This window comes from Crocodylus siamensis, chromosome 1 (genome assembly GCF_052110815.1).
Source record: "Crocodylus siamensis isolate JL-2025a chromosome 1, ASM5211081v1, whole genome shotgun sequence".
Taxonomy (NCBI): domain Eukaryota; kingdom Metazoa; phylum Chordata; order Crocodylia; family Crocodylidae; genus Crocodylus; species Crocodylus siamensis.
This window is the reverse complement of record NC_143395.1, coordinates 307,795,257-307,823,213: the sequence shown is the minus strand read 5'-3', so window position 1 is coordinate 307,823,213 and position 27,957 is coordinate 307,795,257. Positions and strand designations below refer to the sequence as shown.

General features: G+C 43.5%; 1 protein-coding gene across 6 annotated transcripts in view; it reads right to left on the bottom strand.

The window, feature by feature from the left end:
- The window catches only part of CARS2 (cysteinyl-tRNA synthetase 2, mitochondrial), a 62,114-nt gene that overhangs the window by 8,320 nt on the left and 25,837 nt on the right, over nt 1-27,957 (bottom strand). For 5 of the 6 annotated variants that reach the window (XM_090022252.1, XM_090022219.1, XM_090022227.1 and 2 more), the window contains 6 exons: nt 26,674-26,807; nt 21,056-21,123; nt 16,512-16,578; nt 7,605-7,743; nt 6,799-6,922; nt 4,545-4,643 (listed from right to left, as the gene is read on the bottom strand). In XM_090022252.1, coding sequence (XP_089878378.1) covers nt 4,545-4,643; nt 6,799-6,922; nt 7,605-7,743; nt 16,512-16,578; nt 21,056-21,123; nt 26,674-26,807 — 631 coding nt within the window. The remainder of the gene's footprint in view (nt 1-4,544; nt 4,644-6,798; nt 6,923-7,604; nt 7,744-16,511; nt 16,579-21,055; nt 21,124-26,673; nt 26,808-27,957) is intronic. The other variant, XM_090022260.1, reaches the window with a different exon arrangement.

Sequence of the window (27,957 nt, the reverse complement as noted above, 5' to 3'; positions counted from 1 at the left end):
GGACAACTGATGCCCAGGAAAAAGCAAACCTATTAAATGGGTCAGTCTTTCATCAGTCCTATGGGACACCCATGCCAACCATGGGACACAGATGTCCAGGTGACGGAGCTCCCCTGACCTCCATCAATTCTGAACTCATGAAGGAACACCTTGAGAGGCTGGATACCTTCAAGTCAGCCAGCCCTGGCAATCTACACCCCAGGGTACTCAAGGAGCTGGCAAGCATCATAGCCCAGTCTCTGGCACTGATCTTTGAAAATTCCTGGCACTCTGGTGTAGTGCCTGAAGACTGAAAGAAGGCCAATGTGGTGCCAATCTTCAAAAAAAGGAGGAAAGTGGATCCGGCTAACTACAGGCCCATCAGCCTGACCTCTATCCTGGGGAAGGTCTTAAGTTTATTAAAAGAGGCCATCCTTAATGGAGTGGCCGACACCAACATCCTGAAGGATAGCCAGCATGGGTTTGTTGCAGGTAGATCTTGCCTGACCAATCATTTCCTTCTACAACCAGGTAACCTATCACCTGGACAAGGAAGAAGAGATTGATGTCATATATCTCAACTTCAAAAAAAGTCTTTGATCTGGTATCCCATGATCACCTCTTGGCAAAACTGGCCAATTGTAGCCTTGGGTCCACCATGATCCGCTGGCTGGGAAATTGGTTCCATGGTCGGACCCAGAGGGTTGTGATTGATGGCAGTCACTCATCGTGGTGTCCTGTGACAGGTGGGGTCCCCCACGGCTCTGTCCTTGGACCCATATTGTTCAACATCTTCATTAATGATGTGGACATTGGAGTCAGGAGCGGACTGGTCAAGTTCGCTGATGACACCAAACTTTGGGGCAAAGCATCCACACCAGAAGACAGGTGAGTGATCCAGGCTGACCTGGACAGGCTCAGCAAATGGGCAGCCAAGAACCTGATGGTGTTTAACACCGAAAAATGTAAGGTTCTCCACCTTGGGAGGAAAAACCTGCAGTATCCTTATAGACTTGGCAGTGCTAGCACTACAGAAGAAAGACTTGGGGGTCATCATTGACCACAAGATGAACATGAGCCTGCAATGCGATGCTGCAGCTAGTAAAGGGACCCAAACACTGGCTTGCATCCACAGATGCTTCTCAAGCAAATCCCACGATGTCCTTCTTCCCCTGTACTTGGCCTTGGTGAGGCCGCAGCTGGAGTACTGCGTCCAGTTTTGGGCTCCACAATTCAAAAAGGATGTGGAGAAGCTTGAGAGAGTCCAGAGGAGAGCCACGCGCATGATCACAGGTCAGGAAAACAGACCTTACAACAACAGGCTGAGAGCCATGGGGATCTTTAGCCTGGAAAAGCGCAGGCTCAGGAGTGATCTGATGGCTACCTATAAATTTATCAGGGGTGACCACCAGTATCTGGGGGAACATTTGTACACTAGAGCGCCCCAAGGGATGACAAGGTTGAATGGTTATAAACTACTGCAAGACCGTTTCAGGCTGGACATAAGAAAGAATTTCTTTACTGTCTAAGCCCCCAAGGTCTGGAACAGCCTGCCATTGGAGGTGGTTCAAGCACCTACATTGAACATCTTCAAGAGAAAACTGGATCCTTATCTTGCTGGGATCCTATGACCCCAGCTGATTTCCTGCCCTTCGGGCGGGGGGTTAGACTCGATCTTCTGAGGTCCCTTCCAGCCCTAATGTCTATGAAATCTAGTTGTCTCTTCCTGTTTGCATGGAGCACTCGTGCTGTTCCTACTTTACTGTTCCTAGGTACTATTACAACAGAAACACTAATCAATTGTTATAAAAGTAGTCTCTAACAACCCTACTTAGTATCAAGAAAAATAGTCCATCCTTAGCGTCTGTGCTTATTTGCATGAGGACAGCACAGTGTTCCTTGTCAGAGTTGTGATCCAGACTGAATTTAAAGGGGGAAAAGCCCACAGCCTGTTAAATGAATAAAAAGGTGCAACGGGATTTTACTATTCAGCACAAGGGAGGGACAATCGGTCCTGTTGATCCCAAGGACACGCATGCTTTAATGCCCCATTCAGCACACAATGTCCCCCATTCCATGAGAAAGCACTAGGAGATGCCAAAATTCACATCCTCATTTGTCTATCTCCAAACAAGCGCAGGCACTAAGGAAAGAAACAGACAATGCCTTTGTACTGCCAAGCAAACAGATGTCTGTATCATGTTGCAAATGCCCAACATCTGTGGATGTGACAAAGGTGATACTAGTTTCTGCTGTTTTACTGCTGCAGACATCTATTTGCTTTATGGTACAAGAATGCAGGTAATCTAGAGCTAGCCGGGCTCTCCAGCTACCCTGACCAGGTGCTCCAGGGGCTTGCAGGACCAACTCGTGCATGGGAATTCCTGCAGTGGGTGGGATCCAGAGCCAGGAACACCTGCCTGGCTTTCCCTTCTTACAGAGGCACATCCTAGGCAATCTCTAGGGCATATTTCTGTAAGTGAGGAAAGTCGAAGTTCCCTACCTAGAGACACGTACCAGAGATTGCCTGGGGCATCTCTCTGCAGGTGGGAAAACCTGGCTTTCCCCACTTAGAGAGACATGCCTTGGAGATTCCCCAGGGCACGTCTCTAAGTGGGAAGGACATTACCCATTGTCCTGCAGGAACAGGACTCTGCTCAATGAGGGACAATGAACAATGTATGTTTCACTCAATGAAGTGGATCAGTTGTGGCAGGACACATCTCAGCACAGCCGATCAGCTTCATTTGGCAACTGCTGTTTATACCCTCGATGATAATGTTTTCTATGCATCAGCTAGACGAGATTTTCCAGCAATGAGTGGGAAGCAGCTGGCATTGATGCCCAAGATGTTTTCCAGGGCAAGAACTAGGTATTCACCTTCAGCACACTTGATCACATTTATTTTGCCAGTAACATTATGTACATTTAAAGTGGAAGGTAGCATTGCATGCTCACTAATAGCACTAACATTTCAGGAAACAAAATTATTTTTCTCTTCTTAAAGAGATGGATCTAGCAGGCTAGTAGCACAGCCAAGAATGGTTCTCTAGAAGACTGCAATCCAGGGTACCACTTCTATTCAGTCACAACACATTTTTTTGGGGGGGTGAGGGGGGGGAAAGAGAGGGCAGGGGATGGGGGACAGGGACAACACAGAAAATGCTCTTCTAATCTTACTGCATAGCAAAAGCCTCTGTACCACCCAAAAGCCCAGAGAATCCCACACAGCATGGTTCAAGTCAGAAATGCATCAAGGCATATATCCTAGCTAGGTTTAAAAAGGTCACAGAACTCATGGGAACATGTTCTACATGAAAATTATGCACAACTCTCCCGAAGGCAGCAGGTTATCAAAAATTAACCATGCAGATAAACTGTAGAAGCCAAATACACAAAAAACTGCTCCTGCTGAAACAATCTATTATCTTGATTTTTTTTTTTTTACTGTTAAGTCATAGCTAAGCAACAGTTGATTGCTAATGGCTTAGAATGAATATTTCTTGTTATTAATATTTTTATTTGCATCCTAAAAAAAACAAACAAACGCTGGCAGGATGGGTATGCTGCCCAGCCCAACAAAAGGAAGTCCTCTCACTGTTTGCAGATGCTACTATATTCCAAATTTCACCCAAAGAAACATTCCCCCATCTCTTATTTTCTAAGTTGCTTTCCTTTCACATACTACTGAGATATTACCTTTGGATTTAATATCTCACTACAAAGAAGTCTGACTTGTGTGATTCATGGGCATCTTTTCCCTCCCCCTTTTCTACCTTTACAAGTATGAATACAATGGTCTCAGTTCTTCAAGCTTATTATTGTACAAATTCCCCAAACTCTTGTTTTTTTACTCCACCAGTGATGCAACATAGGCCATGTCCACAAGACCGTGAATATCTGGTTCCTTGGGGACAACTAGCAGTGGCACACCTTGTCCTGCCGCTAGTTATCCCCAGGCAAACCTGTGCCACACACCCTCTGGTGCATGGCAAGTTACCCTAGATGGGGTAGAGGAGGCTAGGGGCAACACTGGGTTGGCCCCAGCAGCCTTACCTGCAGGCCTCCAAGAGCTGCAGCAACAGCAATCCTGCCACTTGGAACCTGGCTGGCAGCCAAAGCAGGACTGACTGGCTCAACTCAAGTTTTGAGCAGCGCATGCTGGCCCCACGTGCTGCTCTGCGGGGGTTTTTTGCATTTTATTTTTTTTGACTCCTAGATATCTAGGGGGTCAACCCCCTCTCTTCCTGCACTGCTCCCTTGCAGCACAGAAAACACCTGAACATGTGGTATGTGGTGCTGCATACCCGTGGCGCTGCAGACACCACACGGCCACACTCATCTAGATATGGCCATAAGATGCTAAGGTATATTTCAACCCAGTTTGCTCTCCAATGCTCATTTGTGCTTAATCCTCTTGCACACCATGACCATACATTTCTTAGTGTTTCTGCATCAACTACCTTTGACCTCAATTCCCTTATTTATTTTAACATTTCTGCAAAGTATTCCATTATATATAATGGAGCGATTACTATATTGTACATAAGAGAGATATTTCATACCTGTCTTTCTCCAAGAGATATTCCAACTGTGTTAAAAAGGTTTTCAATATAGGAGATTATGGCTGCATACACAATCGGGCTTCTAGGGGATCCAACTTCCTGTTAAAAGCCACAGAAACAAGTTGTCCAGATAAGTTTGCTACAGAAGGAATATTTCAACCCAGTTTGCTCTCCAATGCTCATTTGTGCTTAATCCTCTTGCATACCATGACAGTTCACAAAATGCACCTCACCAGCCTTGCCAATATTAACCAGCTCTGTGGATACATCTCACCCATGCAGGAGCACTTTTTCAGAAACAAGGCTTTTGCCAATTTGCCTTGCATCACTCGTGATGAGTTTGAAGCTAAACTGAGACAAGAGCCTTTTCTCCAAGAACAAGAGTGGTGTGCAGAAGTGTCATATTTTAAACTTACCTCTTACCCTATACAGAAGAAGTTTTCTACAATCACAAAAAAAAAAACCAACCAAGCGACTCTAAGGATATCCAGGTGAATCTGCTGTATAAACCCTTTTGAACATTACTCTTGTCTTATTGATTTAGATCCTGCAAAGACCGTTCTGAAACAGCTTACAGAATTGAACTGCCCAGGAATAGTGTTTTAAATACTGCTTTACTTACTACTTCTATATTTACCCAATGTTAATTCAAAATTAAAATGCAAGAACAGGAGAATACACTTACAGGGCAAAGACCTGGTTAGCAAAGAGTTATAGCACAAGCGGGAACAAATATAAGATGCAGCAGGAAATGGTTCTGGGTCAGGTTTTATTCAACATCTTCATTAATGATTGGCATAAACATAAATAGCATGAAATTTACAAAAAGTATTCAATTCGAAAAGTAGCTGAAACCAACAGCCAAGAAAATCAAATACACATTATGCACCAGAGATTAGACACATGGGAAGAAACAACAAAATGAGTTTGTTTGGGGAAAATGCAAGCCAATGCGTCTCGAAGGGAAAAGATCTGAACACTTGTATGGTACACAGGAGGCAAAGCACAGGAAGCAGCAGTGCTCAGGGAGATGCTGGGCAGCACATTCAGAACCGCGGCAAGAAGAATCTATGTAGGACGATAAGGCTGCCTAGGCCATGGAGTCCAGTCCCCTGCATTCACAGGCACTCATTAACTAAAGGTTTCCCCAGAATTGCCACCCTGAACCCTCAATCCCACAGAACAATATTCTCACAACAGGTCACAGGCAGATATCAGGAAGACAAGTCTATTGCCAATGTACCACCACTGCAAGGAAATTAGATCAGATGTAGCTGCCTCAAATGCATCATCCAATTAACAAAAATCTCAGATCTTCTGACAATTCAAACAAATGTGTGAAGGATCTGAACTGCAAATGGAGATTGGCTCAGAAGAACTTTCTAAAGAAATGGGAAGGTGAGGACTAGAATCTAAATCTGAGACTGGTATTCCTACAGGACTGACACGAAACAGGGATTTAAAGAAAGTTAATAAAACTCATCTTAAAGTGAGCTACTGCCATATTCCAAGTCCAGTTATCCCAGTACAAATAAACCATGAAATTGCCAATTAAGCAGCTGGGCAACAAAGCAGAGCAGTTATGTCATTTACCAAAGCTGAAGGACAGAGTCAGCCAAAAGGGGTAGGACCCAGGACATGCAATTTCATGCCTGTGCTCCATTTTTATCCTGAGCTGCTACATCCAACCAACAAGATATTCCTCTGCTTCAGCATCAGCAAATCTGAAATGGGGCCTCGAATTGCCAACTAATAGTTTTGAAATGTGGAGGGTGGGGCAGGGTCTTGATTTCCCCATAGCAAAGGTGAGTTCTGAAATCTGAATGAGATGGATACAGTATAAACCACAATTGCCACCTCACGCACCAAAGTCCTGGCCAAGGTTTTTTGTTTATAAAAGAAATCCGTACCAACCTATCCACTAGTATTTTAACAGTGAAGTAGGATAATATGAAACTGTATCCAACAGGCATTAATATCCATGACACAGTGAAACATCTTCAGGTCTTTCCAAAGTCTTATCTATGGACACAGGACAGCAGCAGTGAAACACGCTTTGGCCATGCAGTATAAGGCAGCAGCAGCCCAAAATTTTATAGATGCATAATGGACTAATGTGTGCCATCAAGACTGTCATTTTGCAGAGCTTTGTTTCTGCTGGTCTCTTATGTGAACAATAAACTAATCTGTCTGTATTAAACAGTTGGGCTGTGGACAGCTGTCATTTTCTGAACTCTGTATCCTAATGGGTTACCTTAGTAACAGCCTTAAGCTGTCTGTTGCCATGGTGAATGAGGTCCATAATTGCAGAAACAGCCCTGGAGGTGTCGAAGTCATCTGCAAATGCAGCCTTCACATTCACTTTTGTGTTGGCTAGCCTTCGAGAAGAAAATGTAATGTTTCAGATAAGATGAACAAGATGCCAGCCATATATTGAATTCATCAGCAATCAGCCACAGGGAGTCATCAAATGACACTGTCATTTTGTTCTGAGCTGTTCTACGATGCGAACTGCTACACTGATCTGGAGACTGCATGCTTCAGCGTGAAAGCTGAAAGTTATGCCTGTCGAAATCTTAAACGCTACCTCCATTCATCACAGGAGTTGACGACATGAAATTTAATGTTTGATATTCAGCTTTTACAGATTATTTGTATTAACTGTGTTTAATTCTCCAATTATCCTTTCTCCTTTGTTTAATTTATTAAATGTACAGTGGTGTATACCCTGAAAGCTCGACAGCTTTCAACAGTGGAAGTGGAAGCTAGTTCAGAAAAAATGGGCACAAGCAACCTAGGTAAGACAACACTGAAAAAAAAAATACAGCATGTAACAAACTGGACTAGACTGTGCAGAAAAGCTACAACAGGACAAAGGAAGGGGAAAAAAGGGACAACTAGAAGGTGAAAAGGAAGATGTAAAAAATGTTCCTCTGTCCTATTTAGCCTAAGCACATGCAATTTTTTGTTAACCTTCTTAACACTATGTAATATGCCTCAAAGTTTAACTCCCTGCTCATACACTGTCAATCTTCAAGCTATTATGTTGTGCACACTTACCTCTCCCACAATACATCTTCTCTAATGGGCTCACACACCAGCTGTCCTTTTATATAAGTATTTGCATGATTAATAAAAGAAGAAATTGCCCAAAGGAGGTTCTTTGCATCATCCATGCTCTCATCACTAAATTCAGTTGCTAAGAAAATAAAAATTTCATGGAGATGTTATAATGCAGAAGATGCTGCCCAACAGGAGCTACCACAAGAAATAAAGAAAGAACCCTCATTTCTTGTAATAGTTATCTGACAAAACAAAACTTTTGTTAAGGTTACATATAAGCTTAACTAAAACCTTTAACCTTCAAGAATATTAAATAAGATGCATGTAATTCAGTAGTTTAAAGTAAAAAGCCTTACACTAATGAGATGCAAATAGAATGGCCCAATGGACACTTGAAAAATATTTGAAACAATGATGAACTGATTTAAAAATAGAAAAAAAACCCAACCTTTTTATGTATTGAATTTCTACGTCTTGTAAATATTCAACAATATTTAAGCCAGTCATATTTATAATTACCATAAAAAATAAGGATATGCCACAAAAAGCCATGCTGAACTGTCACATCTCCTGCTGAGTCATGCATCTTTAAAGAGGCATCTATATTAACTGTTCAATTAAGCAGAATGGCATCTTCAGTCTTCATTATGCCAAATGTGCTCTGAAGCTTGCTATCACAGTAGGCGGGGTCCCAGTTTTAGCCTACACGTACCAATCGAATCTCTGCAATTGGGGTCAGAGCTTACTAGTAAATATTTGCTTTAGTTGGCTCAGGCTTTAACCCTTGTTTCTAAATAGCTCTGAGAACTGCCTGTCATTGACTGCACTGCACAGAAAAAGCACTATACAACAGCAGTCCAGCTGCACCCATTACAGACAGCAGCTGTCAGTAGTGGCTAATTTTCTTAATAGACGAAGCTACGTGCACCCTACCATACAGTGCTGAATTTCCAACAGAGCCAAATTTAACCCTGAAATAAGCAGGTGCTATGCATCCAAGTTAAATCCACTGTAAACCGTGCCCATCATCAGGAGGGCTGAATTTTAATTTACTCTCTCATCAAATCAGAGACACTTGCATAATCTGCATGCTCAGAACATAACGCTACTATGCCATAAATGCCTGTTTTCTGGACTGACTTCTATCCAAAGCATAGCTCAGTAGAACCAGTCTTTTGGCAGGTGTGCTACAAATAGGTCCCACATCTTCCCTAAGTGCCACTCCGACCCCTTTCCCCTGCCCTATCTGCTGCTCTATTTTATGCTCCCTGCCTGATCTGCTGCTTCGCTTTTTGCTCCCTGCCTTTTCTGCAGCCTACTCCCTTCCTGATCTGCCACACGCCACACACAAGTTGTCCATGCCACTTCTGGCACTTGTGTCACAGGTCGGCTACCCCCGGCATAGTTTATAATGCATCACTAATTCCATCAACAGAGTCTGACCTTACAGTTTCCACAGTAATCTCACCTCTGGCCTCAGACATACACTTGTGTTTCTACAGAACAGCCAGTTGCAAGGGCATATACGCACACACATACACACCCTTCCTTAAATAACTACACAACATGTGCAAAGAATAAAATTAAAACAGTGGTCAAAGCTACAGGCAAATCCTGCTCTCACTTACTCCAGCATAAATCCAGAAAGTTATCCAACTGCTTAAAATGGAGTTTCTCTGGATTTTCCCCTGTAAAAACAGGTCAAAATTCAGCTCTCTGAGATTCTCAGTGTGAAAGCGATTAAAATCCATCTTACATGTTGCATTAACAGAAGTTTGATTGTGCCTTTAAAATAAAGTATACTTAGTAATTTTTATAAAACTAGTAAGAAATTAGACATCAATTTTTATCCAATAAGATTATCTAATTAAATCCCCCTGGTTACAGGAGCTCTCAGCTAAATATTTGTTAGTACTATACTCTACTGAAACCCACATTGATTGAAGCTATTCCTGTACAGCGCCATGAATTTTACACTGCCCCACATTACTATCACCATCAAGTAGAGGTGCACTGATACATTGGTCCAATATCAGATCGGTACTGATACAAAGACAATTGGCAATCAACCTGATGGGGCAATAATTTGGCTGACAAAGGCTGGTGCTGTGCTCAACCGCAGCACAGCACTCAGGCAGTGAGGACCAGCTGGCAAGTCTGCTGTGGTGGAAGGGGAGGAGGGAGGGAAGGGGCATGGGTGGGAGGGAGGGGTGCAGATCAACGTCTTCCGCTGTCATGGAGAAGGCAGGGGCAGGCACTGCCCAACTGAGGTGGGGCAGGCATAGGACAAAGCCGTGGCTCTTGGGGGGGTGCAGGGGGGTGGCTCCCACTGCTGCTTGCACCCCGGGAGGGCAGAGGGGCATGTGCCCCCAGATCTGCTTGGGGTCAGTGGGCGGCAGCTGTGGGCTGGAGCCACAGTTGTGCAGGACTCTTCTTCTTGGGGGCTAGGCTCAGAGCGGACGCTGGAAGGATGCTGCATCCACCCCAAATTTTGCCACCCTTCTGCTCCCAGTGCTGCTGCTGCCAGCCACCCGGTACAGCCAGATGGAGGTGGGGCATTGAGCCAGGGCTGTGCCAGGTGGCTGGTGGTGGAGTGGCAGCGAAATTTGGGGTGGATGCAGCATCCTCCCAGTGCTGCTAGCCCCTGCTCCAAGCCCAGCCCCCATTGAGAAGAGCCCCACGCAGCTACAGCTCCAGCCCACAACTGAACTGCAGCCCCGCCTCCCTCTTCCCCCACAAGCCATGGCTCCATCCCATGCCCATGCCACCCTGGCTGGGCAACACCTGCCCCTACACCATTTCTCACTGCAGGGGGCATTGCTCTGCCCCCCCCCCACATACACAACAGACATACCAGCTGGAAGCAGCTGCATCAGAAATAAGATCAGCGTCAGCCAATATACCTCCTTAAATATTGGGTATCAATAATCGGCCAGCAAAATCTCAGTCAGTGCACCCCTACTAAGGCACCTGTGGATTATACCACAGACTGCAAGGCACTGTCAGTGACAACACAAATTCCTTCTTAGCACCAAAGGACAATCAAAGACTGAAGCAAGTAAACTGGGCTTGTACTGTGCTTTCCCAAGTTCCAGCTCAGTTCAACCATGTCCCAGAGATGCAGGCATCTTGCCACTTACAGCCCCTAAAGAATTTTAGGTCAAGAAACAAGAGCAAAGCGTTCAGTGAGACAATGCCTTATAACTGGGTTCCAAACAGTATGGGGTTTTAGACACAGCATCCAGCACTTTAAAACTGCATCCAGCACTGGCAACAGTCTGTATAGCTCAAGAGATGAGGCAGTGTGCTCCATGCTAGGATTGCTCAAGCCCCAGCAAGTGTGGATGATGTGTGGCCCTGGGATCCTATCCTCATGCATGGAGGCCACAGGGTCCAATGCCAGTACATGCAAGTCAGGTGGAAGTGATGTGGGGCCTGAACCATCTCTCTCCCTCCCTCCTACTTCCTCCTCTATTGAGGAGCAGTCCAGGGAAGGCATCTACTTGAGTGGTCCAGGGGCCATTCCTGGCACCAGGCTGCTTCCCTGCCCTCTCAAGGACACCTTCACAGCCACTGACAGTCTAGGTCTGAGGAGGGTGAGTCAACAAAGCCACTTGGGATGCCTCTGCATGGAGGCTGAAGCACACTGGTGTCATCCTGGGCCAGGCCAGCCCTGCCTGCCACAGTGCTGCCATGGCCAAGGACTGACACCACTGTTTCTTCCCTCGGGGCCCTCCAGGTTCTCCTGCAACACCTGGCCCATCCAAACCACCCGTAAGGACCATCACTGCACATGCTCTCTGCAGTCATGTGTCACTGCTTCCCCCCCAACCAGTCCTCATCACTACACTTTGCAACTCAGCCCTGTCCCAGGTCTACCTCCCCCCTCCCCCTCTGGCTCTGGGTCACTGGACTCTCAGCCTGCTCAGGGCTGCAACGGGGCGGGAGGCACGGCAGGCAGAGAAGAGCCCTGGAGCTGCCCGTGGCCTCTGGCCCTCTCTTCTTGCATTCCATCCCTCCCTTTTGATGTACACAGGGCTGCATTCTCGTTTCATGCTAGCTTGAAGGTATGCCAACATAGGTTGAGATTTTCTCAGGAAAAATGTCTTTACTTTTAGAACAACGAGATGGTGGAATACACTTCTTAGGTGGACTCTTAATCACTGGAGGGGTTCAAGGAGAGCTTGGACAGCCACTGATCAGGGATGATCTGGCCATAGGGGGATTTCCCCCTGGTTCTGGTCTTTGCTGGTTGCCTCATGGAGCTGGGAGGGAATTTCCATTACCTCTGCTACATGCCATGATTTTTGTTTAAACTTCCTCAGAGGCACTGAGTGTTGGCTGCAGCCAGGGCTGGGTATTGTAATCGGGGTCTGCCAGTGCTCTTGCTGGGAATCAAACCTGGAGGTTCCTGGCTACCAGTTCTTGCCCCTCCAGTCAGACTCAGACTGATACCATATATGGAGGTCAGGAAGGAATTTGACCCCATAGTCAGACTGGCACAGACCGTGGGGTTTCTTACCCTCCTCCGCAGCCACAGGCACTGCCCCCTTCCTGAGATCTCTCAAGCCTATATTAACAACCTTTTGCAGCCAAGTCCCAAAAGCTGCATTTGAGCTGTAACGGATCCCTGTGCAATGGAGGTGGCAGTGGCCTGGCCCTACTCCTTGCCACCATGTGCAGCTCCCAGGACTCAGACAGAGCTGTTCACTGCTGGAGCGATCTGCCTGCTGTGGACCATGAGTACCCCAAGGGCCTGCTGCTGCTGCTGCCTCCACCCCTGTGGTGCACAGCAAGGGCTGTGCACCACAGGGGTGGAGAGATTGAATGTGGGGACCCTCTCACATGCCATCACAGCCCCTGCCACACCCAATACAAGAGTAAGACTTTATTTTGAGCTATTATGCAATAGCCTCTATATACACTATGCAAACACACACAAAATGAGGACAAAATATTTTTTTTAAATAAAATTAAAATGTTACAGTAGATATTTGATTTTTAGTATATGATTTAGGTTTTTTTTCCAGTTCCAAGATGGCAACCCCCTTCCTCCCCCAAACAAAGTACTTTTGGAGGCAAGGGGAGGGACTTCCAGTGGCAAAGGTCAGGGGTTAGAGGCAGGACTTCTAGTCCCAAGATGACAGCTAGGGGGTGGGGCACCTGTTAAGGGATAAGGCTACCCTTGTGGCTCTCAACAGCTCAGAATTCATTAAGCAGCCCTCCAGCCAAAATAATTGCCCACCCCTGCCTTACACCGTGGCAGATTCTCCAACTTGTATTCAAGACCCTGAGAAGATGACTGTCTCCTACACAGAGAGCTTTGTCCATTCAGTGGATATATTTTCATTTTGCCTGAGTAGCAGGACTATCAGCCACCATCCTCCTGCCACAACTTTGAGATCTTTCAGGGGCTCAAAAAAAATATAGCGTCAGACCCTTACACTGGCCAAGTCCATGTTCTAAATCAGTAGGACACAGTAGTCTTAAAGACAGCTACAATAGTCTAAATATGCTCCCCAACAACCCTAACCAAACTTTCTGAGAAACACTGAACTCGAAAACGATTTCTCTGTTCTAACAAATTAATTTGTAAAGCAGACTATAAAAAATGGAACCAAGCAATAAAAATTTAGCTGTAAAAACAAATTAAACATATATGAGCAGATAGATGACTACACAGGCTGGTCTCATGTTCTAGACCAGGTCCTGCCTTCTTAACCTCTCCATTTTGTAGTGACAGTCACTCAGATTGTTTTCCTATCTGCTCTGCAGATTAGTGACAGAAGATTCTCATTTACCCCAATCACTTCCAGCCAATGACCAATGGTTTCCTTTTATCAAAGCCACCTGTGTGTGTGGCTGGTCCTCGTCTTTATCAAAATGAAAAAAGATAAAAATAACTTTTATATACTATACATACATAGTATATAAAGCTATATTTATGGACTGGATACACATGATATTTTTATATTATATTATTACACACAATTTATACAAGATCCCAGACTCCTTGTCTTTTAATATGTAAAGAGAAAAAAAAAAAAAGCCACACAAAACCCAATCAAGCTGTAGAAAATGATATGCAACTAACTAACCAACCAACCATCAAATACAAGGCTGTCAGCATTTCTCCTTGCCCCAGGGGCAGCCTTGGAAGTTGAGTGCCATTGAGCCTTTGTTTACAGAACACACATGTATTATGCATTTTAGCTTCCCATTAATTTTTACAAACATGCATTTGTGCAGGGCTGCAAGTGCCCCAAGGTGGCCGGAGAGCCACTTATGTGTTCAATGTTCATTTGGTGTTCTGACGGGTGCAGAGACCCCGAGGTGACAAGCATGCAACCATCCCTGCTGCCTCAAACCAGAGAAGCGACACTCCTTCCACACACAACTGTTCTTTTGCTTACATTTGGGGCTTGTTCAACAAGCAAGATTTGTCTAGAATGTACTCCTCCTTTTCCATGGTGATTGAGGGCTGTGACAGAGCCAGTCAACTCTTTTTTCCCCCCCACATCTCATTCTGTAAAATATTTTAGGCACAGGAAGCATTCCTAGAGCCTTTAGTCACTAATACGAGCAGGGATCCATTCAGTCGGCCCAGCAAAGAGCTAGAGGTATTAATCAGCCAAAAGACCCATGCCATAGAACTGTTTATCCATACAAAATTCACAGCATGTTACAAAGCAGCACCTGTTAATAAAATAAGAAGGCATTCACTAGCTCAGCTCTCTCAATTTTCCCATTAAAGGTGCTAATTTGGGATGTCTAGTAGCTTGCTTAACAAAGATTACACTACAAATATAGTGCACAGTCAACAGGCTCTGGCATCCAATTACAATACTATCAGCCTGAATAGACTGTATGACCCAACTGGAGTTATGAAATCTCCGTTCTATTTTAGGGAGCATGAATGGGGCATAACACTCGATGTCTGCATTAAGATGTCTTTTGTTAAAAAGTACTGCTTATTACAATTCTGTAAAAAAATCTATTAAAAAGAAAAAAACTCTTTAAAAACCCCCCAAAATGGAGAACTCTTGTTGATTTAAAATGGCTTACTGTTTATTGGGTTTTCATGCAAGTGAGCTTTATTGCACCATTAAACTCTCTGGGCGCGTCCCAGTGAGTACACACGTGAATGGGAGTGCGTTTACCTTGGGACATTTACACCACTGCTATTTTGCCCAAGGCATGCCCTGAACATGCACTCTGGCGCATGGCAAAGTGACCCAGGTGTGGTAAGGGAAGTTGGTGCTAGCACCTGTACTGGCCCCAGCAGCCTTACCTGGGGTCCTGGGGGTGTCCCAGGGCACCAGTGATGCTGAGCCAACTGCTTGGAGCCTGGTTGGAAGCCACATCATGGCTCTGGCCAGCCAGGCTCCCTTTCTGGTAGTACAAACTACAAATTGCTGTTTCATGCACCATGCCACTTTTTTCAGCGATGTTCTTCTTTGACACTAGGATCTCCCAGTATCAAAAAACTGCCACACAGCAAGTTAGCAGCACAGTGAATAGATGCACGTGTGCCACATTCTGTTTGTGGTGCCTCAAATTGTTGAGGTGCCGCGAACCACATGTACACACTCACTGGCATGCATCCTCCCGGTGCATCTACACATGCACTTTACTACGGAACTGACTAATTAATCAGCTCCGCAGTACAGCATCACCATCTACACGTGAGCCCATATTAGGGCGCAGTAAAATTAACTAACTCTGCCACAGAATAGTACTGTCCGGGACAAATGCTATCCTATGGTAGACCAATTTATGCCACTGCAATATGCATGTAGATGGTGACCAGGGCTGGCTTGGGCTTAAGGATGCTACAGTGTGGCCAGCCTGACACCACCACCCAGAGATTGGGGTTGACTCTCCCCAGCTCCCCTGCCAACCTAGGACTGGGGTGTTCTGACGGGTGCAGAGACCCCGAGGTGACAAGCATGCAACCATCCCTGCTGCCTCAAACCAGAGAAGCGACACTCCTTCCACACACAACTGTTCTTTTGCTTACATTTGGGGCTTGTTCAACAAGCAAGATGTGTCTAGAATGTATTCCTCCTTTTCCATGGCGATTGAGGGCTGTGACACATGCTGTGGTCCCAGGCACATGTGTAAACACTGCGCCCAGGAGAAACGAACTCCAGTATAAACTGTGCCAGAGTTTATTTCTTCACCCAAACAGCATGTGTAGATGCACCCTATGAATACTAAATATCTTCCATTAACCAGATAGACCACAAATGTAAAGCCACAGTAATTTAAAATAAAAAAAAAAGAATGCCAAGTTCCAGTCATATAGCTATATGAATATGCAGCAAAACTTCACTCAGTTCTCTCCCCAAACTTTGTTGATCTTGATCTAAACACATCATAAGTGACCACCACAGAGAAAGTGATAATTTATGAAATTAAGGAAGCAATCCAGGAAAGCTCATGCACATGTAGGTAAGTTTTGGCTGAAGTCAGGCTGCTTTTCCTAAACAAGTCTTGGGACAAATATCTTACAAAATGCTAGTTCTCTTCAACATGAAGAATTTGAAGCTGTTAGGCACCAAAGGCCAGATTAATTTCACCTATTAGGCATCTATGTGTACTTAGAATCTTGCTTTGGTGTTTATTTCACCACGCTTGAGTTCCTAAAAAATTAATATAAAAGGTGGGCAGGTCTTCCTCCTCAATATTTTTTTCTGACTCAGTTGCAAGGGTCAAATGATGCGTTACAAAAGCAGATGCAATATGGATCTTCAGGTACCCAAACAGCATACCAAAAACTCACATCTACACACCTAAATGGGACCTAACTATTCCACCTGAGTGTAGGAAAGCCAACACACACTACCACTGGACCCTCACTATTTTGGAAGGCTTGATAGAAAAGATGGCCTTTTTCCTTACCTGATCTGTAATTGCTGCGCAAACAAAACATTCTGAACTCATCCGAGGAAAACTTCTTCAGAAAATCCTAATTAAAAAAAAGCCATTATATTATACCCATTATAAGCAGGTCCTTCACTGTAATCCTTTATATGGTGTTACGTTACGTGTAAATTGCTTAGCCTGTTGGGTTAAAACAACCCAACACTTCTATCTTGGTGAAGGTCTTTGAAAAAATTATCAAGGGCCACATTTATGAGAGCCCTGCAGGGTAAGTGATGCTGAGGGGTAACCAACATGGGTTCGTGCCAGGCCAATCCTGCCTGACTAACCTGGTCTCTTTCTATAACCAGGTAACAAAGAGCTTAGATGTGAAGGAGGAAGTCGATGTCATCTTCTTGGACTTCCAGAAGGCCTTCGACACAGTGTCCCACCCAATTCTGGTGGGCAAGCTGAGGGACTGCAGCATTGACGAATGCACAGTCACATGGGTGGCAAACTGGCTCCAGGGGTGAACCCGCAGGGTGGTGGTGGACAGATTGATGTCGACATGGGAGAGTGTGGGCCCTGGAGTCCCCCAGGGCTCGGTCCTTGGGCCGGTGTTGTTCAACATCTTCATTAGCGACCTGGACGAGGGTGTGGAGAGCACCCTGTTCAAGTTCACTGATGACACCAAGCTGTGGGGTAAAGTGAATACACCGGCAGGCAGGGGCCGCATCCAGACAGACCTGGATAGGTTGGAGAAGTGGGCAGATCTGAACAGGATGCGGTTCAACAAGGACAAGTGCAGGGTGCTGCACCTGGGGAGAGGGAACCAGCATTATGGTTATAGGTTAGGGGCTGACCCTCTCAGCAGCACAGAGGCAGAGAGGGATCTTGGAGTCAGGATTGACTCCAGGATGAATATGAAATCGCCAATGCAATGAAGCAATAGTCAGAGCCAACTGCACCCTGTCATACATCAACAGGGGCATCACTAACAGGTCCAGAGAGGTCTTGTTCCCCCTCTATGCAGCGCTGGTCAGGCTACAGCTAGAGTACTGTGTCCAGTTCTGGGCACCGCACTTCAAGAAGGACGTGGAGAACCTGGAGAGGGTCCAGAGGAGGCCACTCGTATGGCTGAGGGCCTCCATGGCCAGCCCTATGAGGAGAGGCTGAGGGACCTGGATCTCTTCAGTCTCCGCAAGAGGAGACTGAGTGGGGGGGGCGGGGGATCTTGTGGCTGCCTACAATCTTATCAGGGGCCAGCAGCAGGGACTCGGGGAAAGTCTGTTCACCAGGGCCCCCCTTGGAGTCATCAGGAACAATGGCCACAAGCTGAGGGAAGATAGGTTTAAGTTAGATATCAGGAAGAACTATTTCACTGTAAGGGTGGCCAGAGCCTGCTCTCACCTTCCCTGGAGATCTTCAAGAGGAGACTGGACAGGCACCTGGCTGGTGTCTTATGACCCCTGCCACCCCCAGAGCTCCTTCCTGCCCATGGCGGAGGGGGGGGAAGGGGGGGGGCGGGGTTTGGATTCGATGATCTGTCTAGGTCCCTTCTGACTCATTGATTCTATGATTCTAACCCATTTTCCCCTAGTTCACTTCTGCAGTTTGAAAGTTTAAAAATATTCCCCCTCTTCAATACATTTACTTAAATATTGAAACTAAAAATTATATTTCACTTGTAGCAACATTAAATAAGAAAATGTCATAAATATGCCAAATGCCACAACTGTCAGTATAACTCACTGAAAAATGCATTCAAAAGCTATACTTTCACAAACAATTCTCACAAACAGTACATGTACTGTTTATTGTAGGGGGAAAAAATAGATCTGAAAATGTTGAGCTGAGCTTCAGATATTAAAAAGGAGGAGGGTGCTACTCCAACGTTTCCCCAGCTTTGTGCTTTTGGGTAAATAAATAGGCAGGGCTTGTTGAAAAAGAAGTTTACAGCTCAGAATACACAAGAAAACTAGGGGTGCACAAAAATTAAGTTATTTTGTGTTGCTTCAATTTATCATTGAACCTTTCAATCAGATTAATCCTCAGGGCAATTACCTTATTTTGGATTAAAGTTACGTTTCCATTAAAAGTAGTTTACCCTCCTGATAAAGAATTTCCCACCGTCTTTAAAAGAACCACATCAAATCCCACAGACTCATTTAAAAAGGTTCAACCACTTGATAATCTTGTCTACCTCATACAAGGGGACAAACTAGCTGGTAAAAGTTGGTTACAATTTTAACTTGTGTTTATTTTTTATAAATTAGCAAAAGGATGATATTAGGTTGGCAGCACTCAAGTGTTGTAGAACTTAAAAACCCTAAAGAACAAAAAGTCAGCACATGCAAGAAACTAAGGGGGGAAAGTACATTTCTTTAAGAAATATCTAAAATTTAGCTTCTGTAACAATATTAAAACAAGCATCATGCTGAAGGTAGAAAAATGTTAGGCATGTACAATATACAAAATGAAAATAGAAATAATTGAGGCAATCAAGATTAAACCAAAATCAAGAACCAGACTAGGCTATTAATAATGCTTTCAAAACTTTATATAGCTCAGTATACAAAAATTGCCTGGAGACATTGTGGTAATGTATGATAGCTGAACATTATGCCTAAAGAAGAAAATAATTTATATGAATGCATGGGGAAACTAACAGTGCACGCCCCAAGAGCAATCAAATAAGGGGCAAGGAGGGCCATAAAAACAACCACACAACTTGACTAAATGAATACAGCATGGCCGCAGGAAAGGGAAAACCGGCCCCACCAACAATAAGGTATGCACTCAGTGCATTACTGCCAAGGAAGACAAAGGAAAGGCAGTAGGCATTACCCTTGCCTTGAATTTTTCAGGATGCACACAAGTAAAGTTCCACATGAGTTTTAAATTCAAGTTGTAGAAAGCCTAAATGGGAGGAAGTGTGGTTCACTATACTGAAAATTACTTAATGGGGTTAATGAGAGAGAGAAATCATCTCTAGAATATTAAAAGGAAGAAACATTAGATTTGCAGCTTTTTAATTGTTAGAAGTATTTGACTCACATTGCACATAACATAACTTGCTAATGGGAAGTCCCTTTTCATCTTCCAAAGGATATTTCCTGGTGTAAAATATCCCATTAAAAATTAAAAAAGAATTATTTTAAAAGTAGTGCTTGTTGTATTACCCCTCATTATTTCACCTTTCCATCATCTCTTCATACTTGGAAAAATACTGAGAGAACTGTCAGCAACGGAAAATTTTCCTACAACTTCACTGTAAACAGACAGCACGAGGAGAAATTTTACGCAAAACAGTAGCTCACACTGCACTTTGATTTTCCAAGGATTTTAAATAGTCTTCCAGGGAAGCCAGAGAGGGAAATCAGTACACTGATTCAGCCTCTTATGACATGCCTACATGAGAAAGATTATTCACTGCTGACACCAAGTAGCAATAAAAAAAAAAAAAAAAAAGTGCAGCCAAGCTGTTGTTGAACACTTATGCTGTGAATGAAGCAGAGGACAAACTGCGCTCTACACCATTTCAAGAGCTTTGTCTGAACCTGTTAATAAACCTCCTGATAAAATCCGCCAGAAACAACTGCTTCAACAAAGGAAAGCTGCTTCTGGCAAGAGCATGGGACACTAATACAGCATGTCATTTAAAAGAATAAAGAACTTGCTGAAACAGACATGCTCTTGCCACTTGTTGAGAGTAGATGCGAGATAAAGATCTATGTATATTACTAAGACAATGGCAATAAAGGAAATGCAGACTGCAAGAGCCATCAGTGCAGCAGCATAAGATTTATGAAAACTCCATGTAAAAAGTGAGTTTGTTCACCTCATGAGTCCGGAGGTCTGCTTCATATTAAAGGAGATACAAAATAAAGTGTCAAAACAATATTGTTCCACAACTGTATACATCTATGAATGGTATACATCTGTTCATCTGCTGGGCAATTTAATTGAAAACTGAATCAATTAAATCATATCATCTAAGCATAGTCTTTCCAAATACCTCTCATCTGAGATGTATTATGACTGGAGTATAAAAATGTATTATACAAAGAAAAGAACTACTTTTTTTATCATGGTCCATAGGTCTTGGCTTCAGAGAATTATAAAACAAGGTTTAATCAGAGTATCTTACTGACAATGACTGAAGATTAAATTTACCCAAATATGCCATCACAGCCATAAGCTTCAAACCTGGGGAGCTCTCTCCCGTCCAGCCTTTACACTGGCTTGCATGGGTGTTTATCCACATGTTCTGGGAGTAGAGGGAAGGGGGTGGGGGGAACTTTAGTTATAGAGGCTCTTGGAGCCACTAAAGTGCCCAGAGCTTCTTGTATATCAGCATCAAATGAGCTTTAGATAAAGCACTTCCACTGACATTTTGAAAAACAGGGACACTGATACAAGATGCAGGAGGTTGCTGGATCATGGTAATTACCACACTCCAGCAGACTCTATTAAATTACAGCGCATCGGAGCAGCCTCCTTTCTCATCTATAGGCACCCAAAATGAATATTGGTATACAAAAAAACCCTACACATTTCTGTAGTATACAACAGTATATTACCTTAATTGTAACGTAGTTTTTTAATGATTTTGACATTTTTTCTCGATTTCCTTTAACGTGCAAGTGCCCTGAAACAAAAACAATAATGTTAATTTAATCTGTTTCTGAATAGGTAGAAAGCAAAAAGAAAAATTCTGCTCTGAGATGCTACAGTTGCTAGATGCAGGACTAATGTAGTTGGATTTCTACCAACCAAGGCAAGACTCGGTCTTTTTAAATGTACTTTTACTCCAAGCGCAAGCCCTACATTTTTACATACATTTATGTCTATTCGTTAGTGCTCTGGGTAAAAAAAGGGAACACAAACATAACTTGTAGACAACTGATCCAAAAACATTTCCTTCAGGTTTGCCTCAGAACAGCATGCACAAAATGAGCTAGTTTCAAAAAATGGGGAAATAAACAAAACACCACCACATTTAGGGATTAATAAAAGGATGGAAGAGCAAATGTTCTGTTAACAGAGGGAAAAATGATGGCAAAATATAAAGAATATCAGAGATAGAACACAGCCTCCTCTAAAAAAGGAGAGAAAAAAAAACTGCTAACAGTGCAGCCAGTGATAGTATTCAGCACCATGGTTTAAAAGCCTCTATTGGCTTTTCAGACTAAAGGGATTAACTCTTAGTTGAAAAATGCTCTAAACTTCCATTCAAGTTGCAGACACTCAGTTCCTTTCAGGATCAGGCATGAAGTACAGCTATAGGAACTATAGTATATTACAGATACAGATGACTGCAAACTTCCCTTACTACTGAATAACTCTGATTTGAACTCCATGACCACATCCAAAGGAGTGCAGCAGTCAATACATGGTGCCACAGACACATCCGCAGCACCACATACTGCACATTCAGCTGTTCTCCATGCCGCAAGGGAGCAGTGCAGGGATTTTTTAACTCCTGGATTACCGGGGTCAAAAAAAAGCACAGAGCAATGGACTAGCGCACACGGGAGCAGCGTACACCACTCAATACTGAAGCCTGGCAGCTGGAGTCATGCTGCAGCTGCTGGCCAGGCTCTGAATGGCAAGACTGATGCTGCTGCAGCCCCAGGAGGCCCCTAGCACCAGCTGCTGGGGCCAGCCCAGTGCTGGCCCCAGCCTCCCCTCCCCTACCTGGAGTAACACGCCATGTGCCTGGAGTTCCCTGGAAACAACTAGTGGCAGCATAAGGTGTGCCACTGCTAGTTGTCCCCAGGGAGACAAACAGCCATGCTCACATGGACATTGCCCATGAGATTATTACTGGTCCTCACCCAATTCATCATTATCTGGTCTCCATCTTACACCCCAAACAGCGTGCTCTTTACGGACATTAAGGAACAAGTGACTGCATTTTGATTTTCCTGACAGTGGCAGAGGTTTTACTTTACTTTTGCTTACCATTTCTTCAATGGGATACAAACAATTTATGTTATTCTATGCACAGCAAGGTTTTCAGGCTTGTTTGCTTTTTTTTTTTTTTTTTTGCACACAAGATGCCTGTAAACAAAAGTCTTCTGGGCAAAATACAGAGACAGGGTGTTCAGGGTGAGCAGTGAACTAGAAACTCTTGCTATCATTTCCTGTCCTGGCTGGTTCCAGAAAGCCATGTACCATCAGAAATCTCCTCAACTGAAAAGCTAACCTGTGTGATCCCCAAATTGAGAGGAAAAAGATCTGATGTTGGCTACAAGGACTCCGCCATCAAAACAAGATTCTGCTTTCATCATAGTATCATAGTGCTAGAGTTTGAAAGGACCTAAACAGATCATCAGGTTTGACCCCCTGCCCCAGGCAGGAAAGGGTGCCAGGGTCATATCACCCCAGCCAAATATCTTTCAGCCTCATCTTGAAGACCCCCAAGGTAGGAGAGAGTACCACTTCAGTTGGGAGCCCATTCCAGAGCCTGGCAGCCCTAACTGTAAAGTAATGCATCCTGATGTCCAGCCTGAACCCTCTCTCTAACAATTTGTGGCTGTTATTCCTAGTAACCCCAGGTGGTGCCTGCGGGAACAGAGCCTCTCCCAATTCCCACTGGTTCCCCCTGGTGAGTTTGTAAATGGCCACCAAATCCCCTTTCAGCCTTCTTGTGTGGAGACTGAACAGTTTCAGGCCCTTTAGCCTCTCTTCGCAGGGCCTGCCCACTGCCCCTTGACCATGACAGTATCCCTCCTCTGGACCCTCTCAATGCTAGCCACATCCCTCTTGAAGTGCGGTGCCCAGAACTGAACACAGTAGTCCAACTGTGGCCTGATCAGCGCCACAGAGGGGAAGGATCACCTCCCTGGACCTGCCTGTGATGCATCTGTAGATGCACAAGGTGCAGTTAGCCTTACTGACCACTTCCTCTCATTGTTGACTCCAGGATGGATGAGCTGCCAAAAACTCTAAGATCCCTTTCTGCCATCGTGTTGACAAGAAGGGTGATCCCCAACCTAAAGGGGTGTTGCTGGTTCCTTCTCCCTAGATGCAACACCTTGCACTTATGAAGGTGCACTGGTCTTTAGTACTAACAAATGCAGCCAAGAGAAATGCCAGACTATTTTTACTCCTGGATGCCTGAATTTAGGCCCCTGAGTAAGAGCAGCCAGATTCAGAAGATGAGCACCTGCAGATCCCACCGAATGCAGTGAAACTTGCAGATGTGCTGCACTTCTAAGAAATCAGGCAACTCTCAGGTAGGTACAGAAATATGCATTAAGATATTCAAATTTAGGCAACCAGATTTAAATTCCTGGAACAGGGCGTTTGTGTTGCATGGGTTTTCCTAATAAAGCAGCAATAACCACCTTCAATAATATGCCTGTCAAGAGCACATCATCATGAAGATGGGATAGTTTCATTAAAAAACCAAAACAAAATAACAAGCTGAAGTTAAGAAGGTCCTGATATTCTTTCCAGAGTACAAGCAGTCTAAAAATAAAGTCCTCATAAGAAAATCCATCCCTTAAGTGAATATAATTTATTGGCTTCTAAAGAATTGTCATCACCTGACTTCTCACTGGATTCTAGTTGGTTTTCTTTAAATGATCTGTGAACCCTTCATTCTCTCCTAGACAGTTTTTCTTGGGGCTTTGATTTCCAAACTAAATTTAAAGATACCATCACCTAAAACTTTGCTACGGAAATGAATGCTGAAGAAAAATCAGTAAGCTCCCCAACATAAGAAGAAAAGCTTGCCCTGAAGGATAATAACCTGCCTCTGAACCATCTCTTGCTGACTGATAGCCTGTTCTATGCTGGGAGTGGAAACTAGTAACTTTGTTTCACAGGCGAGTACCTGCATGGGTGAACCACCTCATCTTTTTCCAGCATCTACAGTGGGTCTAAGTCTGCAGTCTTTACTCCAGGTAACCCAGTGAACTCAGCAAGGCTTCTTCTATGAAACAGCAGTAGTCAATATGTCAACTTTAGAGACTGCCAAAGTAATCATTGTGGCAAACAGAAGTATAACATTCAGGGTTACTATCGCTAGTACTATTGCCAATACTGCTTTTTGCTCTGCTAGTACTGTTATGTTACAGTACTGCTAATACTGCTTCCTCATACGTTAGTGTTTGTTGGAGCACCATTATCATTAAAATCTGCATAGGAGGATTCTTACTCAACACAGCAAAGGATGAGGCTGTGTGAACTAAGGTCTGGCCCTTTCAGATGATCTATTTAGGCATAACCAATGAAGCAGCTGGCCAGAAAATAAAATCATCTTAATAGATTCATAAAGTCAAGTCCTCTTCTCAGTTTTGTAAAGAAACAAGAGATGGGTTCTTTATACTATGAACCTGTGTGTACTACAGCTCTGACAAATTCCTTTCCTAACCAAGTTGCAAAGGACATTCAGAAGCAAATTTTAACTAACCTTTTTCTTTAATTATTTCTTTCCCTCTGGCAAGTGCTGACAGCACCGAATTGTGCCTCCTCAACTTATTTTAGTCAAAGACTAGGTCACCGTTTCTAAATTTGATTTAAACACAGCTTGGCCTTGTTCACAATGATTGGAGAGAGCGTAACATCAAGGTTACTTGAGCCAGTTTTAAATAATGTTGAAAATTATTCATTATAAAATAGCATGATGTATCAGCTGATGCAGCAAGTCAGGTTTCTCTATAATAAGGGAGAAAGGAAGGGGTATGTGAAACATCCAAAGAGGAAGAGAGACAGGGCTATAAACCCTGTGATCAAGGGCAAATATGGGTTGTTTCTAGCTAGCCTGCTTCTTGTACATCATCCTTAAGTGGCTGCTGAGCAAGTTAGAAAAAGATTTCTCTGGATTTATGAGAATTTACACCAGCTAAAGATCTGCTCCTATGGCTTTCAAGAAAGATGCTCCATGTAGACTAGACAGTACTACAACCAGAAGGTGGCAGTTTACAGGGAATTCATGCCTGAAAAACCCAAGCAGGGAATGGTAGTACACACCTGAAGGCCCATCTCTTTCCCAGGATTCTGGAATTTCATGGCAAAGTACAAACCAGAATGCAAAAAGATGACAGTTCCAAATCACATCTGAACCCACCACATTTTGTTTCTTCTCATCACATGACATAAGGCTATTGGTACAATTAAGTCTCCCAAAAGAATGTAGGTAAGTTTCATGTATGTCAACTACAAAATAATTATATTCAGCACTGCCAGTGTGTTTCTCCAACACAGTTATTTCTCTCTGTTGAAACAGCTTTGGGGGTTTTGTTTGTTCACCAGCTTCCACACACCTCAGCATTACCTGCAGGTCACATTTCCCTGTGGTATGGATGTCTCTTCTCATCATCATTCAAATTATTCCATTATATTTATAAATATGGTCATTTATTACAGATTTCTAATGAAAACTTTCTTTTCAGGCCAACAACACTTGACTGAAAAAAAGGAACCCAAGAATGATCTGTAACTATTCCAGCTTTTAAAAATTATTTAAAAAAAAAAAAGCATCCACCTATCCTCTCACCTTACCTCAGATTATATCACCTTGGAATCAAAGTTCTATTTTTAGGACTACATCCAAAAGAGCAAACATGAATAAATCTTTTCAATCTTTATGAAGACAGACAAATATCACAGATTTCACAGACATTAGGGGTGGAAGGGACCTCGGAAGATCAGCTAGTCCAGCCTCTCACCCAAACAGCTGGAAGTCAGCTGGGTCATAGGATCCCAGCAAGATAAGCATCCAATTTGCTCTTGAAGGTGTTCAATGTAGGTGCTTTCCAGAAAGACAAAAAAGACAACATAACTTCCACAGCAGCACCACAAATTCTGAGAGAAGGTAGATAAAAAGCGAGCAAGAATTCTAGGAGACAATATCTTCAAAAGACAGTTAGTGACCTTCCCATCCACACATGTACAAAATGTCACGACTTGGCAACTTCCCAAAATCCAGATACAATAAAAAAATCCTACCATTCCTGTACTAATAAAGGCTTCTATTTGTATTAGCTCTGGTAAGTTTCATTTCTAATTATTTTCTTCATTTATTTAAAGAAAAAAAAGGAAAAGGGGGAAAAACACTTAGCCACAATAGCAGTACCTCTGTCCTGAAGCACGTTTTCCCCCAAATTTTGAAGAATACAAGTAGTATGCCATTAAAAGAAGAAAGTGAAGTACAAAAAAATTAAAACATCTTAGTTTTTTTACTTACCAGAGTGTAGAAAATAATTGCACCATTGTTCACATTGATAATAAGCCTCACATTGTGCAATTTCATTTTCGTGATGAGGAAAAGCAAGATCTATGCCACCAGTATGGATGTCCAGTTGGTTTCCAAACACTGTACTGTAACAATATTTTATTGATCAATAAACAGACCACTACAAAAGCCATGGTAAAAGAAATAAAGGGAACCACTAAGATGAAGTATTTTACATTCAGCTCATTGTAAGATCAGAACCAGAATTATAAGCTCATCCAAATGCTAAGGCCTTAGCAATTAGTCTGCCCAGTCTAATTTTCTGCTGGGAAACTATCATGTTTTTATTAGGTCAAGCACATTTAATTTTTACCCAGAACCAACTGGGGCATCTCCTTTCTTTGTTCCAGTTGCCAAATTGACAGCAGTCACTGCAACTCAAAGCAGAAAATAATTAACAAGATTCAAAATAGGATGGGCAGATTCTATTCAACATATTAGGCACCTAAGTAGATGCTCAAAAATAACTGCAATTTTATGCCACCCTATCCAACACTCTGAACAACTACTAATGAAGCTACTTTTGAAGCATGACATCTTCTTAGCCTTAAGATGAAGTCACAACTCAGTGAAAAGGAAACGGCGCCACCGCTTTTCACATGAAAGTTTTTTCAAGGGCTCATGCACATTTGTACTTAATGCCTAATGGGTAAAACAGGATATAGTCCCATGTGTTTCTGCCCATGTATATTACTGCCAATTATTTATGAGAATTTTTGTAAGAATTTGAAAAATAAATCCATGGTAGAAAATGCTTATTGTCATAAGCAGACCAAAAAAAAAAAAGGTGGTTTCTCTAATTTCACTTCACTAGAGATTAAAGGAGTAACTTTTCAATGAAGTTACAGACAATTCATGGCCAAAATACCTCCTGGTTACAGCACAGAATCAAGGGTCAGAATTCACGGGTTCTGTCCTCAGCTCCAACCTATGTTTGTTGCATCACCTTGGGCAATACAATTAACTTTGTCCATGTTTTCCTGGTGAGTGAACTAATCCTTAAATCAACTCCCCAGCAGGCAAAATAAACTCTATTTCCCAGAGTACTCAGGGGCCCTTAAGTCTGGGGAGATGGCTGGGAACAGTTTTGTGCAGCTGAAAGGAGTGAAACTGTAGCTCCAAGTGCCTCTGCCCAGACTAAGAAGGAAAGTGAAGGGACCAGAAATACCAATGGAGAGAGAAACCTGTGACTATTTGATGGCTCCTTCAAATGCTTTTGCCCACCTACTTTTGACT